Source organism: Sapajus apella, unplaced genomic scaffold (genome assembly GCF_009761245.1).
Source record: "Sapajus apella isolate SASKATOON/1434 unplaced genomic scaffold, GSC_monkey_1.0 scaffold185, whole genome shotgun sequence".
Taxonomy (NCBI): Eukaryota; Metazoa; Chordata; class Mammalia; order Primates; family Cebidae; genus Sapajus; species Sapajus apella.
The window spans coordinates 357,406-374,779 of NW_022437125.1; the positions used below are offsets into that span (position 1 = coordinate 357,406).

The 17,374-nt window shown below is 50.0% G+C and overlaps 1 protein-coding gene across 2 annotated transcripts in view; it reads right to left on the bottom strand.

The window, feature by feature from the left end:
* SIN3B (SIN3 transcription regulator family member B) overlaps positions 1–17,374 on the bottom strand; it is a 51,254-nt gene that overhangs the window by 13,004 nt on the left and 20,876 nt on the right. Inside the window, exons 6-11 of one of the 2 annotated variants that reach the window (XM_032268712.1) lie at positions 13,259–13,381; positions 11,905–11,994; positions 10,877–10,995; positions 2,615–2,822; positions 2,205–2,300; positions 1,391–1,507 (exon numbers count right to left, since the gene is read on the bottom strand). In XM_032268712.1, coding sequence (XP_032124603.1) covers positions 1,391–1,507; positions 2,205–2,300; positions 2,615–2,822; positions 10,877–10,995; positions 11,905–11,994; positions 13,259–13,381 — 753 coding nt within the window. The remainder of the gene's footprint in view (positions 1–1,390; positions 1,508–2,204; positions 2,301–2,614; positions 2,823–10,876; positions 10,996–11,904; positions 11,995–13,258; positions 13,382–17,374) is intronic. The other variant, XM_032268711.1, reaches the window with a different exon arrangement.

The window sequence follows — 17,374 nt, forward strand, 5'->3', positions numbered from 1 at the left end:
ATAGACAGAGTGTGTGTGTGTGTGTGTGTGTGTGTGTGTGTGTGTGTATTTAATAGACAGTCTTACTCTGTCACCCAGACTGGAGCGCTGTGGCACAATCATAGCTCATTTCAGCCTCAACTTCCTGGGCCCAAATGATCCTCCCACCTTGGCCTTCCAAGTAGCTAAGAGTACAGGTGTATACCACCATGCCTGGCCAATTAAAAAAACTTTTTTTTGTTTCCTGTTATATGTGAAAAATGAAAAAGAATAAAAGAATAAAAAGAAAAATACAAAGAATGAAAAAATTTTTTTTTGTATAGATGAGTTCTTGCTTTGTTGCCCTGGTTGGTCTTGAACTACTGGCCTCAAGCATTCCTCCGACCTCAGCCTCCCAAAGTGCAGGGATTACAGGCGTGAACCATCGTGCCCGGCCAATAAAAATTTTATTTAAAAAATGTATATATTTACAAAAATTATTTTAGCCTGGGCAATAAAGACCTTGTCTCTAAAAAAAAAGAAAAAAAAAATAAGCCAGGTGCAGTGGCTCATTCCCTTAACCTCAGCACTTTGGGAGGCCAAGGTGGGAAGATCGCTTGAAAGCAGGAGTGTGAGACCAGCCTGGGGAACAGTGAGACCTCATCTCTACAAACAAAGTTAAAAACAAAAAAAAAAACCTGGGCATGGTGTTGTGCACCTGTGGTTCCAGTTACTCAGGAGGCTGAGGTGGGAGGATCATTTGAGTCTCGGAGGTCAAGGCTGTAGTGATCCATGATCGTGCCACTACAGCCTGGGAGACAGAGCAAGCAAGATAAAGAAAATAAAAATAAATTTAAATTACATTAATTAAACTTTTTTTTTTTTTTTTAAGTAGACAGGGTCTCATTCCGTTACCCAGGCTAGAGTGCAGTGGCGCAATCTCAGCTCACGGCAGCCTCAGCCTTACCTGGCTCAAGTAATTCTCCTGCCTCAGCCTCCTGGGTAGCTGGGATTACAGGTGCCCACCACCACGCTGGACTAATTTTTGTATTTTTGATAGAGATGGGTTTTCACCATGTTGCCCAGGCTGGTCTCAAACTCCTGAGCTCAAGTGATCGACCTGCCTTGGCCTCCCAAAGCGCTGGGATTACAGGTGTGTGCCACTATGCCCAGCCCAAATAAAATCTTTAAACAGGAAAAAAGTACCATCCAGTAGCCAGCCCAGAGGCCAGCAAGCCCTGGCAGAAAGCTTCCAGGAGCTGCTGGAATGTGCTGCAGCACCTGCTCCTCCAGAGGCGGCTGGGGTGGGGGAAGAGAAAGAGGACGCCTGTCCTGTGGAGAATGTGCTGGGGGTGGGGGGCCTGGCCACAGCAGCCCCATGCAGGAGGGGGACAGGCACGTGCTGGAGGCCCAGCCGCAGCAGCACACACACCTCGAAGCGCTCGTCCTCACAGCGGTGCAGCTGTTCCTCGTAGGGCGTCTTCTTGGAGCTGACAAAGGTGGAGTCCTCAGACCAGGAGGGGAAGGAGACCCAGGTGTCGTTCAGTACCTGCACCGAGAGGAAACGGTATGACCAGCGCAGCAGACCCCAGGGGCCAAAATTTACTGTCATGCAGAGTAGAACGGACAAAGATACATTATACCATCCTGATTATATCATAGGCAAATGCCTTACACAAATGGGAAGGCCAACAGTTTTTAAGGGAAAACATGACTTTGGTCAGGTGAACACGTCCCTTGGTGTCCTGGGAGACTGGCTGCAGAACCACCCCTAGAGACCCAAACCCACAGATACTTAAGTCCCTGATGTCAAATGGAGTCCTATTTGCCTATAACCTAGGCAGAATCATGTCTAGAATATTATACCTAATGCAATGTAAATGCTACGTAGATCGTTGTTACACTGCATTCTTAAAATGTGGATTATGTTTTGTTGTGATATTATTTTTTGGTTTCTCTTTCCCCACGTATTTTCAATCCATGGTTAGTTGAAACCACAGATGTGGAATTTGCTGATATGGAGGGCTGATTTCAGTTCAGACATTGGTAAATTCTCTTTGCAAAGGGTGAGATAGCGAATATCTCAGGCTTTGCAGACTATCCCAGATGAATACTCAACTCTGCCTTTGTGGTGAGAAAAGCAGCCACAGGCAATATGTAAATGATTGGCTGTGTCTGTGTGCCAATAAAACTTTATTTATAAACACAGGCAGCGGGCCAGGGTCTGTGGGCCAGAGTTTGGTGACCCCTGCACTATATCCTGGAATCCAGCCGGTACTTTGGAAACTTGGACATGAGGTATCGTCTGTCCACAAACCCTGGATGAGTATCCAACGGTCAAGCTCAACAGAAACACTGACGTCAGTGAGCCCAGGACTGAGCAGCCGTAAACATAAGTCAAATAACAGAAGAATAAGCCGAACTCCACATTATCCCTGGCACTCTGTGTTTTGCCACAACTACCAGCAGGGTACAACACTGTCGTCTCTGCTCAGGTGGTTTTGCCAGGCCACATCCCAGCAGCACCACCCATAACCCAACATTCAAGGGGGCTGAGCACACAGCATTTCATTCCTAACAGGAGTACTGGGTGTTTGCTGGGGAGGGGTGGGGGATGCACCATGTCAAGGAACACGTGAGCCCTGGGGAGCACTACCTCCTTGCAGATGGCTGTCCTCCCGCTGCACTTGGGTTGCTGGTAGGTTTTGGGGAGCGCCCGGTAGCTGGATCCTATGCGCTTGCAAGATGCATAGTCGATTTCCCGGCTTATCCCATCCCCAGATCTGTCGCTCATGGGTGGCGCGAAGGACAGCTCTTTTACCCCCAGGAAGGACTTGAACTGTGCAAAGAGTTCTGGAAATTTCCTTCAAAGATAAAAATAAATGGTAACTGGTCATCCCCCCGGCCTTCTGAGAGGGATCTGGAGATTTCAGAATGGCTTCAGATGGACATTCCAGGTTAAACAGAGTCAGAATTCAACATCATGGACGGGAATAAGAGGCGGAAACAACCGATACACAGGAAGTCACTGTGCGTCCCGAGGCGTGTGAATGAATGGGCCTCACACCCCTCTGTCACATACCAGGTCCCTTCCTGTGCCTACTGACCCCAGACTCACAGGAAGGCTTTGAAATAAACCAAAAAAGATGACATAAACGGGCAGAAGCTGGAGCCCGCGATGTTCCCTGACTGGAAGAGGGCAAGCTTCACCTCGGCCAGTGTACCCACTGCCTGTGTTTTGTTTCGCTTGGTTGGTTTTAGAGACAGTGTCTCACTCTGTTGCCCAGGCTTGAGGGCAGTGGCATGATCTCAGTTCACTGCAACCTCAAACTCTTGAGCTCAAGAGATCTTCCCACCTCAGCCTTCTCAGCAGCTGGGGCCACAGGCATGTGCCACCACGCCTGGCTAATTTTAAAAACTTTTTGTAGAGTTAGGGTCTTGCTATGTTGCCCAGGCTGGTCTCCAACTCCTGGCCTCAAGCAGTCATTTCGCCTCATCCTCCCAAAGTGCTGGAATGACTGGCATGAGCCACCGTGCCCAGCCATCCCACTGTAAATAAAGGTTCACTGGCACACAGTCATATCACTCGCTTTTGCAGTGCCTGAGGCCGCCTGCACAAGAGGGGTTTGAGTCATTTCCACAAAGCCCATATGAACCCTCAGAGATCAAGTTCACTGATCCCCGATCCACAGCCTTCCGCTCTCATGAGGGAGACTCCTCTCTGTGAACCCCTCTCTGGGCACATCCCTGAAAGTCATAATGTCATGGCTGTGCTCGACGACAGGAAGGATTTAATGCAAATGACCCTACAATGCCACTTGGATTTCTGTTGAGAACAGTATCAGATCTGGTGGTGTGTGCCTGGAATCCCAGCTACTCAGGAGGCCAGGGTGGATCACTTCAGCTCGAGAGTTTGAGACCAGCCTGGGCAACACAGCTGGACACCATCTCTAAACAGTAACATCAGATCCTACCAAAAAAGGTGCAGTTACGTTGATTGCTGGTGCCGCGGTCCTGCTGTGACCGAGCCCCCCAGCTCCCCCGCCGTATAACAGTGTCCCCCTCGGTAATGTGGCTTCCGTCGTGCCCTATATTTAAGAACCCTATGCCAACTCTGTTCAGAAGGAAAACCCACAACAAGCCAGTGGAAACGTAGGGAGAAAAGATACCAATAAAAATACTGCAGAGGGCTGGGTGCAGTGGCTCACGCCTGCAATCCCAGCACTTTGTGAGGCCCAGGCGGGCGGATCATGAGGTCAAGAGATCCAGACCACCCTGGCCAACATGATGAAACCCTGTCTCCACTAAAAATGCAAAAATTAGTCGGGTGTGATGGCACGCACCTGCAGTCCCAGCTACTTGGGAGGCTGAGGCAGGAGAATTGCTTGAACCCAGGAGGCACAGGTTGCAGTGAGCTGAGATGGAGCCACTGCGCTCCAGCCTGGTGACAGAGTGAGACTCTGTCTCAAAAAGAAAAAAACTGCTGCAGAGATGCCTGAGGCTACCGCTGAGTTAAATGCAAACCATAACTGCTCTGAAGGGATACTTAACCCCATCCACCCTGGCTGCCAGCTCCAAGGGGCAGCTCCCTGGGCCACGTTCAGCTGCCCGGCCCAGCTGAGCACCTGACAGCAGGTTGAACACTCTAAGGAATGCCACATGGTGGTGAATGCTCCTAACCCAACCAGGCCTCGTGTCAAGAGCACGCAGAGGCCCGCTTCAGTTCTGGACCTTGCTCTTTATAGACACCCCCCAAACGCACTTCCTCTGAGTCTCTCACTACTGCTGAAACACGGAAGCAAGAACAGCTGACTGTGCCCCAGCATTGCCCATCTGCTCAGCACCTTGCCTTTCATATTCCCGAATTTCACGTTCCTTTTGTCTTCCCCTCTAGCCCCCTGACAAGCCTAGGAGGGAGGTATGGCCATTTTACAAAGACACTGAGGCTTGCTTGGCTGGTAAGAAGCGGAGTTCCAATTCCAACCCAGGCTGATCACTTGCCCCCGGGCCCAGGTGCGGACACCATGTGCACACACAGCCCCGAGGGCCCCTTGTCAGGAGAGTGCTGGATTCTGAGCCCAAAAGAGGTGAGTCAAAGTGACTGTGCACTCCACGTCCACAGAAAGCGCCCACCGCCCACCCATGTGTACCCACGTCACAAACAGATCTCAGGGGCTCGTTTGGCTGAGACTAGATTTACACCATCCTGCTCTGGGCTGTTCTTCAGGGTATTTACAGACCTTCAGCAGCCCGGGAAAGAAAACCCACCAGAAAGAGCACCCCAACTCGTGCAAGCCCAGGGCCACCAGGGAAAAGGCCTTCTGATGGGCTCAGCTTGACCCCTGAGGGTTGCAGCCTCAGGAGCATTTGAGGGAGGACTAGAGACCAATGCTCATTGTTAGAGATCCTGCTAAGGGAAGGAAAAGCCATGCGGTTACTTAACGTGGGTCGGGCGCAGTGGCTCACACCTGTAATCCCAGCCCTTTGGGAGGCTAAGGCGGACTGATCACAAGGTCAGGAGATTGAGACCATCCTGGCCAACATGGTGAAACCCTGTCTGTACTAAAAATACAAAAAATTAGCCAGGCGTGGTGGCAGGTGCCTATAATCCCAGCTACTGGGGAGGCTGAGGAAGGGGAATCACTTGATCCGGGAGGCGGAGGTTGCAGTGAGCTGAGATCATGCCACTGCACTCCAGCCTGGTGACAGAGCAAGACTCCACCAAAAAACCAAAAAAAAAAAAAAAAAAAAAAAAGGACGTGGATTCACATCTGATGCTGAAACACTTCGAAGAAATGCCGAGTTAAAAAAAAAAAAAAGACACAGAAGTCCAGCCTGACAGCATGAGCCTGTTGACACAACACCTAGCAGCCACTGTGCCCAGAAGGCAGAGAACACGCAAAGGGCTGGCTTTGGGGCTGGAGCACCCTGGCTGCTGTCTAACAGCACACTAAGCTCACCTATGAGTGTTTGTCCTCGGGTAAATCAGAGGCGTTTCATCCGAGTTTCAGCTTCCTCACCTTTATTTTTGTTTATTTATTTATAGACAGAGTCTCACTCTGTCGCCCAGGCTGAGTGCAGTGGTGAGATCATGGCTCGCTGCAACCTCTGCCTTTGAAACTCAAGTGATAGCTACAGGTGCATGCCACCACTTTGGGCTAGTTTCTGACAAGGACTCACTATGTTGCCCAGGCTAGTCTTTTTTTTTTTTTTTCTTGAGACAGAGTATCGCTCTGTTGCCCAGGCTGGAGTGCAGTGGTGTGATCTTGGCTCACTGCAACCTCTGCTTCCTAAGTTCAAGCAATTCTCCTGTCTCAGCCTCCTGAGTAGCTGGGACTGTAGGCACAGGCCACCACATCCAGTTAATTTTTTAAATTTTTAGTAGGGATGGGGTTTCACCATATTGGTTAGGCTGGTCTCGAACTCCTGACCTCAGGTGATCCACCCACCTCGGCCTCCCAAAGTGCTAGGATTACAGCTGTGAGCCACTATGCCCAGCCCCTCACCTTTAAAAGGACTAGAAAATGTATTGAAAACATATCAAATATGTTTTAAGTTCATGAATTCATTAACATGCTTTTTAAATAAAGGACCTAATTGGTCCCCTTGGGAAGATGACACAAAAGCAGCAGCTCATCACTCTGAGGCTGCAGAAAGGAAACAAGACTGAAATCAAGCAGCTCTCCTGGCTACTTTAGAAAAGGTGATAAATGCTGTGGCAATCTTCCTGTGCAACCCCAAATGAATGAGCAAACCTGGGGGGCTAGTATCACAGAAATAACAGGGACAGGGACACGTAGAGGGGTATCAGGGCTAGAATCGGAGGGAACTGGAGGTAAAAGGAGACTTACGAGACGTATTAAGAGACAAAACCCAGGGCCTGGGTGCCGTGGCTCACACTTGTAATCCCAGCACTTTGGGAGGCTGAGACAGGAGGATAACTTGAGGCCAGGAGTTTGAAACCAGCCTGGCCGACGTGGAGAAACCCCATCTCTACTAAAAATACAAAACTTAGCTGGGCGTGGTGGCGCGTGCCTGTACTCCCAGCTACTCGGGAGGCTGAGGCAGGAGAATGGCTTGAACCTGCAAGGCAGAGGTTGCAGTGAGCTGAGATCACCCCACTGCACTCCAGCCTGGGCGACAGAATGAGATTCCATCTCCAAAAAAAAGGGGAAGAAAACCTGGCTAGGGGTGAAACTGAGGCATGTATTTGGCAATGCCCACCTGGGTGGCTGCGCCACCACTAGTGTAGCAGGCGGTCCCTCCTGTAGTCAGGACACTCTCGCAGTGACAAGGGCAGGGACTGGAGTGGTACGCAGGGGGCTCCTGGAGTCTATTTTTGACGTGGGTGGTGGGCACATGGGTGACTGCTTAACAAAGATTCGGGCCATTTCTCGGCCCTGTGTCTTGGATCTGTGCTTCATTTTACATTAGAAAAATATTTACATATACACACATTTTTTTAAGTTAATGCAAAAGGACTCACACAGCACCTGTCCCAGGGTTGATTTAACTGTTTCCCATTTAGAAGAAAAAGCACAGCTTACACCAGAGCTCATTTAATTTTACATAAACACTCTCTGAGGCCGAAGCAAATCTGACTGATTTTCAATGTGGAAGTAAAATATAAAAACTGTTCTTGGAGTTATTTCTAAACAGAGCGTCGGAATCATCTGAATCACCAGAACTGTCTATTTTAGAACAGTCAGAGTCATCAAATGAGTCTTTGGCCAACAACTGTTTGAGAACAATGTTCCCATCAAGTGTAGGAATGCTACGTTTTCCAAGATTTGACATTTTCAGTGATCAAGAATTACTATATTTTGTGTAACTGGAAATACCACTGCTAAAAACAGAATGCTATACATAAAACGATGTCTTTTTATTTCCAAAGTTGACATATATGAGAGCAATGCAAAAATAATAATAAAAATGAGATGCTTCATGACAAAGTTATCTCGGGGTAAACGCTGCAACCACAACCGCCATCAACTACTATTCTTGGGGTAAATGGCAAAACAGTTAAGGACTGAATGGGCTGATCACATAACATGTGTGCCCACCATGTGTGAGAACCATTAAAAAAAATCATGGCCAGGCACAGTGGCTCATGCTCGTAATCCCAGCACTTTAGGGAGACTGAGGCAGGCAGATTGCTTAAGGTCACGAGTTTGGGACCAGCCTGGCCAACATAGCAAAACCCCATCTCTACTAAAAATACAAAAATGAGCCAGGTTTGGTGGCACACCTGTAATCCCAACTACTGAGGAGGCTGAGGCAGGAGAACTGCCTGAACCCAGGAGTTGGAGGTTGCAGTGAGCCAAGACTGCACCACTGCACTCCAGCGTGGTTGACAGAGCAAGACTCTGTCTCAAAAAGAAAAAAGAAAGAAAAATGTCTTCAGGTATATTTTTCTTGGACACTCTTCCTTTCTTTAGGTAGATCCAAGTTTGTGACTTACATCATTTCCTTCTGCCTAAAGAAACCTGTCGTTTCCTTTTACTTGTGAGATTCTATTGTATTTGAAGGGCCCAAGAGGTAGCGCCCACCTGCAGGTCTCGGGAATCGCGCGTAGGTAGGTACATTTGCTATCCCCATTTTACAGCAAGGAAACTGAGGCTCAGACTGGCCAAGTGACTCATCCCTGTCACAGGGCTGATGTGCAGGAAGCGAAGCTGACCCCAGTTGGCTCCCAGGTCTCACATAGCGCTCACAGGCCCGCCTACTCGTACTGTACACACTCCTGTGCCCCCAAGAGCGGACACAAGTGTGCACAGTTGCTCCCAGAGGCTTCTCTCTGTGCAGCTGGGGTGCAGTTTTTTTTTGCCTTTTTTTTTTTTTTTTTTTTAAATGGAGTCTCGCTCTTGTTGCCCAGGCTGGAATACAGTGGCACAGTCTTGGCTCACTGCAACCACCGCCTCCTGGGTTCAAGCGACTCTCCTGCCTCAGCCTCCCGAGTAGCTGGGATTACGGGTGCCCACCACCATGCCCAGCTAATTTTTGTATTTCTTAGTAGAGATGGGGTTTCACCATGTTAGCAAGGCTGGTCTTGAACTCCCAACCTCAGGTGATCCACTCATCTTGGCCTTCCAAAGTGCTGGGATTACAGGTGTGAGCAACTACACCCAGACATATATATATATATATTTTTGGATATAGGGTCTCACTCTGTCACCCAGGCTGGAGTGCAGTGTCGTGATTACAGCTCACAGCAGCCTTCACCTCCCAGGCTCTAGCAACCCTTCCAGCTCAGCCTCCCGAGTGGCTGGAACTACAGGAGTATGCCACCACCCCCAGCTAATTTTTGCATTTTCTGGTAGAGAGGGTTTGGCCACGTTGCCCAGGCTGGTCTCAAATTCCTGGCATCAAGTGACCCACCCACCTTGGTCTCCCAAAGTGTTGGGATTACAGGCGTGAGCCACCGCAGCCGACACAAGCCTGAACCAAGTATTAGAATTATAAACGGCACTTATCGGGTGAATCTCCAGGCAATTATGCTGGGTTAAAAAAAAAAGTTTCTCCCATAAGGTTCCTCCTGTACAGTTCCATTACTGTAACATTTTAATATAAATTTGAGAGGCACACAGATGGGTGGTTGCCAGGGGTTGGAAACAGACTCTGGGTGAGGCAGGGTTTTCGGATGGAAACGAAAGGTCAAGGCAGAATGCTGACGGCCCTGGAGCTGCTCAGTATCTTCACTGCGGCAGATGCACGACCCTCCACAGTGAGCAAGTTGTCTAAACACACACACTAGACGTGTACAAGGAACATGGAGAGGCTGGAAAGATCGGTAGATTGTGTGAGAGTCAACACAGGAAGCCCTCACTCAACATCATCACCACGTTTTAGGAAGCTGTGACTTTCGGCGAAAAGATGTGTAACGGAACCGATTTTGCCGCAAGCTTACTGACACATAAACAAGAGTGACGTTCCTAAGGCATATTTCCGGTCATAAAACCATCACCAAATTTCTCAAGAGAGACCAAAACACTTCTAATACTTAACACTGAAATAAATGCAAGCCAAACATACAGATAAGAAAGATGAGTGAAAACAATTTATCTGATTTACCCAATTAACCCAGTTCAGGTTCTCAGGCGGCTAGACCCCATCCCAGTGGCTCAGAGCACCCTGGACAGGACATCACCCCACTGCAGGGCGCCCACCCCCTCACTCAGGCTGGGACCGTGGAGATTCATCACTTCACCTACATTTAACCTAACATGCACATCTTTGGGATGTGGGAGAAACTCCACTCAGACATGGGGAGAACGTGCAAACTCCACTCAAACCAGAAATGAATGGTTTTTTCTCAGCAGTAACAAAACAGTGTTAAACGAAAAGGCTTTATTCGAGGACCCACTGTTTTCTGGTGAGGATACTAAGTCTAGATGTTACTGCTGGAGGCACCAGCTGGAGGGTACCCAGGTGGTGTATCCCTCTTTACAAAAGCATGGGAATTGGCCGTGCACGGTGGCTAATGCCTGTAATCCCAGCACTTGGGGAGGCCGAGGCAGGTGGATCACAAGGTCAGGAGTTCGAGAACAGCCTGCCAACATGGTGAAACCCCGTCTACTAAAAATACAAAAATCAGCAGGGCATGGTGGTGGGCGCCTGTAATCCTGGCTACTCGGGAGGCTGAGGCAGGAGCATGGCTTGAACCCAGGAGGCAGAGGTTGCAGTGAGCCAAGACCGTGCCATTGCAATCCAGCCTGGGTGACAGAGCAAGACTATCTCAAAACAAACAAACAAAAAACAGAAATGCATAGGAATCGATAATTAATCTCAATCACTTCAATTAATAAACAGGATTTTAGAAAAGCACAATCATTGTTCAAAAACAGTAACTAAAAGCCTAGTAGATGGAGGTGACAGGAACAGAACTACCCTGGGGAGCCCGGGGAAGTCAGCTGCTCACCCCAGAAACGGGCTGACGAGCTGCAGGAGCTCGGAGCCAGACACCAGCTCCTGGTTGAAGAGGGCGATGCAGCGGAGGAAGTTTTCGTATACCTCCTGGCTCTTCAGCACCCGGCGGACCTGCGGAGACAGTAGTCAGGGACCCACTGTGAACCCCTGCTCCTCAGCTTCTGAGCCTGGTTCACTTGTAAGTCACCCACATGGGTGTGCGATACAGGAACCAGCTGTGTCTGTAAGTAAATGAGATCCGTGCAGCAATGCACAGCCCATGTGCAGCATCCGTGCAGCAATTCACACAGCCCGCGCATGCGATCCATGCAGCAGTTCACAGCCCATGTGTCATCTGTGCAGCAATTCACACGGCCCATGCATGCAATCTGTGTAGCAATTCACGCAGCCCATGACCATCATCTGTATAGCAATTCACACGGCCCATGCATGCAATCTGTGTAGCAATTCACACAGCCCATGACCATCATCTGTGCAGCAATTCACATGGCCCATGCACGCGAGCCGTGCAGCAATTCACAGCCCATGTGCGTCATCCATGTAGCAAGTTACACGGCCCGTGCATGCAATCCATGCAGCAATTCACAGCCCATATGTGTCATCCGTGCAGCAATTCACACAGCCTGTGCATGCGAGCCATGCAGCAATTCACAGCCACCTTGTCTGCTCTGCCCACAAACCCTGGGCGGAACCCCACAATCACCCCCGATATAAGAAGAAGCCACACAGCTTCAGAGTGGCAGACGTGTGTCTTCCTACTCTGCTCAGACTCTCAGCTCTGTCTGGCACACCCACTGTGGACTCCTGCCCACACTCCATGCCTGGGCTCCAAGGTGGCCCACATTCCCTGCTGCAATGACAGCTGGGGGCCAGCTCCATCCTCCTGGCCCTGCCTGCTCCATCCGCAGACCACACCCACCCTAGCTCCTCCCTCCCCCAGTCCTGGGGCAGGCCTAGGGAGCATCAGCCCAGCCAGCTGGATGTGGCATCCCCAAGATGGAAGCCAGGGCCCGCCCTCACCTTGTCAAAGAAAGAAAATTCCTGCAGAGTCCCGTACTTCCCCACCGCAGCAATAGACAGGTCTTTGGTACCACGAAGTTTCATTTTTTTCTGTGGGGGGAAATTCCACGCAGTTAACATCTCCCTTCTACCAGTGGCCTCTGCCACTGCCAAACCTGGGATCTCCGTCTCAGCAGGTTAGGGCTTTGGGTAACTGGCAGGAGTGCCGCCACAGCATCAGAACGGCAAGGGAGATGTGCCCCCGGCTACGACGACCTCGGAATCCTCTCCGTTTTGTCCTGAGGGCCAATACAGCAACAAGAAGTGGACAGGAAGAGGGCAGCACTGGGAAGACCCTGGAGAAGCGAAATGTTGAGTCTCTGCAGGCTTGCGTCTCTAAGCTGGAGTTGGACCTGAACTTGGCCACACAATCACAGCAGGAAGGACAATACTGTCCATCCAGAACTATCTCCAAAGTGCCTGAAGAATGGGGATGAGCTGGGCACAGGGGCTCACACCTGTAATCCCAACACTTTGGGAGGATGAGGTGGGAGGACTGAGCCCAGGAGTTCGAGACCAGCCTGGGCAACACAGTGAAATGCCATCTTTACAAAAAGGTGTCGTGGTGCACACCTATAGTCCCAGCTACTTGGGAGGCTGAGGTGAGGGGATAGCTGGAGCCCAGAGGTCAAAACTTCCATGAGCTGTGACTGTGCCACTGCACTCCAGCCTGGGTGACAGAGTGAAACCCCATTCCCCTGCCAAAAAAAGAATGATAAGGACATGCCAAGAGGACACAGGAGCCAAAGAGACCCCACGGGCCAAATCTGGAACAGCTTGGACATCAACACTAGAATAGATTATAACCCAGAGTCCTTACCTAATATACCTAACTAAATAAATGGGAGGATGAGGAAGTTCCTACCAATAGTAGAAAGCCACACAAGTAATAATGCAATCAGAAAACCACCACTGTGGGTGAAGGGCATGACAGGAGCTGGATCCCAGCCCCTCTCTGCCCTCAGCTGTGCAGTGGCCAACCTGAACAACTGTATATGGTGGCCTTGCCTGTGAGGGTCCTGAGGGTCAAAAGGAGACTGAGTGGTACACCTGTTTCTTGGTACCTAGGGCAGGGATAACACTCCTTCCTCCTCCTCCTCCTTTTCACAACAATCTCATGGGACAGGGAAAACGGATGAACAGCCACCTTAGACGAGGCCCCACCTGCAAAGGTCCTGCCACTGGTGAACCTCACCCAGCCCCAGGTCCAGCCCCAAACTGCTGCTTGGGCCTCTGTTCCCCGGTCACCTGCTGGGAAGGCCCCGTTTGCTGGGGCCCCTGGGTGCAGGAATGGCCGCACGTGGCTGACGGGTACCTTGGCGGGCGCAGACACGGGGCGGAGCAGCGAGGGCCGGGAGCGCTTCCTGCTGTGCTCCAGAGTCTTGTCGTGCTCGCTCTTCTGCACGCTGTGCATCTCACACGGCCCGTTTCCTGTGAACTGAGAGCACGCGGGAGGTGGTCAGTGCCAGAGACACAGCCGGGCCCGGGCATCTGAGCACCGAGAGCTGTTTCCAGCTCAGCCCACAGCCTGTTGGGCAATGGTGGCCATAGGCGCCAGGCCAGAGGCTCTGTCCGTGAGGTGACTCCAGCAAAACGCTCCCGTTCCAAGGTAACAGAATCATCAGACTAATAGTGCCAGGCCGGGAAGAGACCCCTGTGAGGCCTTTTTGGACACGGGTGGGAGCGGGGTGGGGGTTTCAGGAGGGAGACACCTGAGTCGGGTCTTCCTGTGCCAGGGCTCACGGGGCGGGCCACCGGTGGGGCGTCTTGCCGTGTACATGCAAGCGCCACAGAAACACAAGGCGCAGTGGACAGAGAAACAGGCAGCGAGGGGAAGCAGCTCACATTCGCCAGGGCACTGGTGGGGGCCTTGAAGCCAGATTTTGAAGTCTTTTCTATGAATAACAAAACATTTCTGGGGGACGATGTCGTCACTTGCTGGGAGTGGAGTGGGGCTCGTGGCTGGTTCGGGGCCTGCCTCCCAGGTGCTACGCCAGCCATCGACTAACAGGTCGGGGATGCTCGTCCCGAGCAGGGTACCTACAGGGGGCCAATGACATTTATCAAGAATTGTTCTGGAACAATCTATTCAGGATTTCGGTCTATATGAACATACTGGAAAGCTGGACAGGCAGGGGAGGATGGACAGACCACAGCTTTACAGGATGTGGGCAGGGCTGGAGAGGCCTCCCCCTTCCCATGCCACCACAGGACCTGGATGCAAAGACACACCCCAAGGCCTAAAGTGTGAGTGAGGTGGACAAGTGGTGGTGCATCTGAACAAAACGGCCAGCAGCCATCAGATACCATGAGCTGGCTCTGAGCTGCTGCTAGGAACAGGCATACCTGAAAAACAAAACAAAACGAAAAAACCAAGGGAAAAGAAAAGCCAAAAAAAGGGGCAGAACAAACAGGATGCCGGGGTGTGTTACTTTGTAAAAATTATTTGTTGCACATGCAGAGGAAATTTCTGGAAAGATATACAAGACACTTAGAATCGCTAACCTCTGAGCACAATGACTAAGAACTGAGTCAGGGGAGAGAAAGTTTGCATTAAAAATTTGATACGCTCAGCCGAGCGCAGTGGCTCACGCCTGTAATCCCAGCACTTTGGGAGGCTGAGGCGGGTGGATGGCCTGAGGTCAGGAGTTCGAAACTAGCCTGACCAACACAGTGAAACCCCGTCTCTACTAAAAATACGAAAACTTAGCCAGGCGTGGTGGCGGGTGCCTGTAATCCCAGCTACTCGGAAGGCTGAGGCAGGGGAATCACTTGAACCTGGGAAGCAGAGGTTGTGGTGAGCCGAGATTGCACCGTTGCACTCCAGCTTGGGCAACAAAAGCGACACTCCATCTCAAAAAAAAAAAAAAAAAATTTTTTTTGATACTCTTGCTAATACTTAGCATTAGTACATTAATATGTACTATTTTAAAAATAATAATAATAAAGACTTATCAGGCCAGATGTGGTGGCTCACGCCTGTAATCCCAGAGCTTTGGGAGGCCGAGGCAGGCAGATCATGAGGTCAGGAGTTCAAGACCAGCCTGACCAACATGGGAAAATCCTGTCTCTACTAAAAATACAAAAATTAGCCAGGCGTGGTGGTACACACCTGTAATCCCAGCTACTCAGGAGGCTGAGGCAGGAGAATCGTTTGAACCTGGGAAGTAGAGACTGCAGTGAGCCAAGACTGTGCCACTGCACTCCAGCCTGAGCGACAGAGCAAGACTCTGTCTCAAAAAAAGAAAAAACCACCACCACCAACAACAAAATAAAGACTTATTATTTAGCCACAGGCAAGACTTACAGGAATTCAACTTATTTGGGGAATAATTACCCAAAGACCCAAGGCTATTTTGAGAGCTGTAAGTGGAGAAACTGCCATCTACACAATTCTCCACTGGTTCTTCTTTATTTTTTTTTTTGAGATGGAGTCTGCTGTCACCCAGGCTGGAGTGCAATGGCAGGATCTTGGCTCATTGCAACCTCCGCCTCACAGGTTCAAGCCATCTCCTGCCTCAGCCTCCCGAATACTGGGGATTATAGGCATGAGCTGCCAAGCCTGGCTAATTTTTGTATTTTTTTGTATATGCTGGAACAAGTGCAAATCGATTCCCAAAAGATGCAGCTGGGCGACCATATGACAGGTGCTGAACGGGAATGGGGACCTGGAGGGGAAACCCGCCATGCATCCTGCCAAGCTCACCAAGCAGGTATAGCAGATCTTCCCCAATGGTTCACATGGTTCTTGCTTTTCAGTTAATGTCCCAATTTGTGAACATCTGAGCTAGATGGACCCCCTCCCCACCAAAGACCACCTAGGCATGGGAATGGCAAATTAACATAGGCCCTGTTTTTGTAAATAAAATTTTATCAGCATCTAGCCACACACACATTCCTTTTGTAAAGAGTTACTGGTACCTGGTCACGCCCATTCAATTTTTTTTTCTGAGGCAGAGTTTTGCTCTTGTTGCCCGGGCTGGAGTGCAGTGGTACAACCTCGACTCGTTACAACCTCCGCCTCTCGGGTTCAAGCAATTCTCCTGCCTCAGCCTCCGGAGTAGCTGGGATTACAGGCAAGCACCACCAAGACTGGCTAATTTTTTGTATTTTTAGTAGAGACGGTGTTTCCCCATGTTGTCCAGGCTGTTCTCAGACTCCTGACCTCAGGTGATCTACCCACATTGGCCTCCCAAAGTGCTGGGATTACAGGCATAAGCCACATTGCCCGGCCCGGCCACCCATTCATTTTGTAAATAAAGTTTTGTTGGCACCCAGACACACCCACTCATTTCGTAAGTAAAGTTTTATTGGGACACAGCCCTGCCCAGTCACTGACATGTATTTTCCATGACTACTTTCAAGCTACAGGGCAGAAGTGAGTCTTTACAGAGATGAACTGGGCTGCAAAGCCTGAGATATTTACTACCTGGCCCTTTGTAGAAAAGGTTTGCCAACGTCGGATCCAGGCCAGTCACGTCTGATTAGGGCAATGCCAAATGTCATCTTTGGTTTCCTTTTCTTACAGTTTTAATACATGTCTAAAAGTTAACATAAATATGTACTTCACAAAACAGGTGCTGCAGTGCGTGCTTTTAATAATTTTAAAAAGTTGACCCAATCTTTCTAAATGTACAAGATGGCTCCAATAACCCAATACACACTAAAAACCTTAGCTAAATTGACAACAAATGTTATTTAAGAGTCTCATCCTCTACTAACTGAGCTAGCTGGGCACCCTGCATAAATGCCACTTCAAGAAATCATGGACTGGGCATGATGGCACATGCTTGTAATCCTAACACTTTGGGAGGCCAAGGAGGGAGGATGGCTTGAGTCTGAGACCAACCTGGGCAACACTGTGAGAACCTGTCTCTACAATTAAAAAATAAAAGCTAGCCAGGCATGGTGGCATACACCTGTAGTCCCAGCTACTTGGGAGGCTGAGGCAGGAGGATCACTTGAGTCCAGGAGGTTGAGGCTGCAGTGAGCCAAGATCGCACCACTCACTGCACTCCAGCCCGGGTGACAGAGTGAGGTCTTGTCTCTAAAAACAAACAAAAATAAGACAAATGAAATAATAATAGAGACACACATAAGTAGTCCACAGCATGTAAAAATATATATATAATAATACTAAAGAAACTGCTGGGCCGGGCGCGGTGGCTCAAGCCTGTAATCCCAGCACTTTGGGAGGCCGAGGCGGGTGGATCACGAGGTCAAGAGATCGAGACCATCCTGGTCAACACGGTGAAACCCCGTCTCTACTAAAAATACAAAAAATTAGCTGGGCATGGTGGCGCGTGCCTGTAATCCCAGCTACTCAGGAGGCTGAGGCAGGAGAATTGCCTGAACCCGGGAGGCGGAGGTTGCGGTGAGCCGAGATCGCGCCATTGCACTCCAGCCTGGGTAACAAGAGCGAAACTCCGTC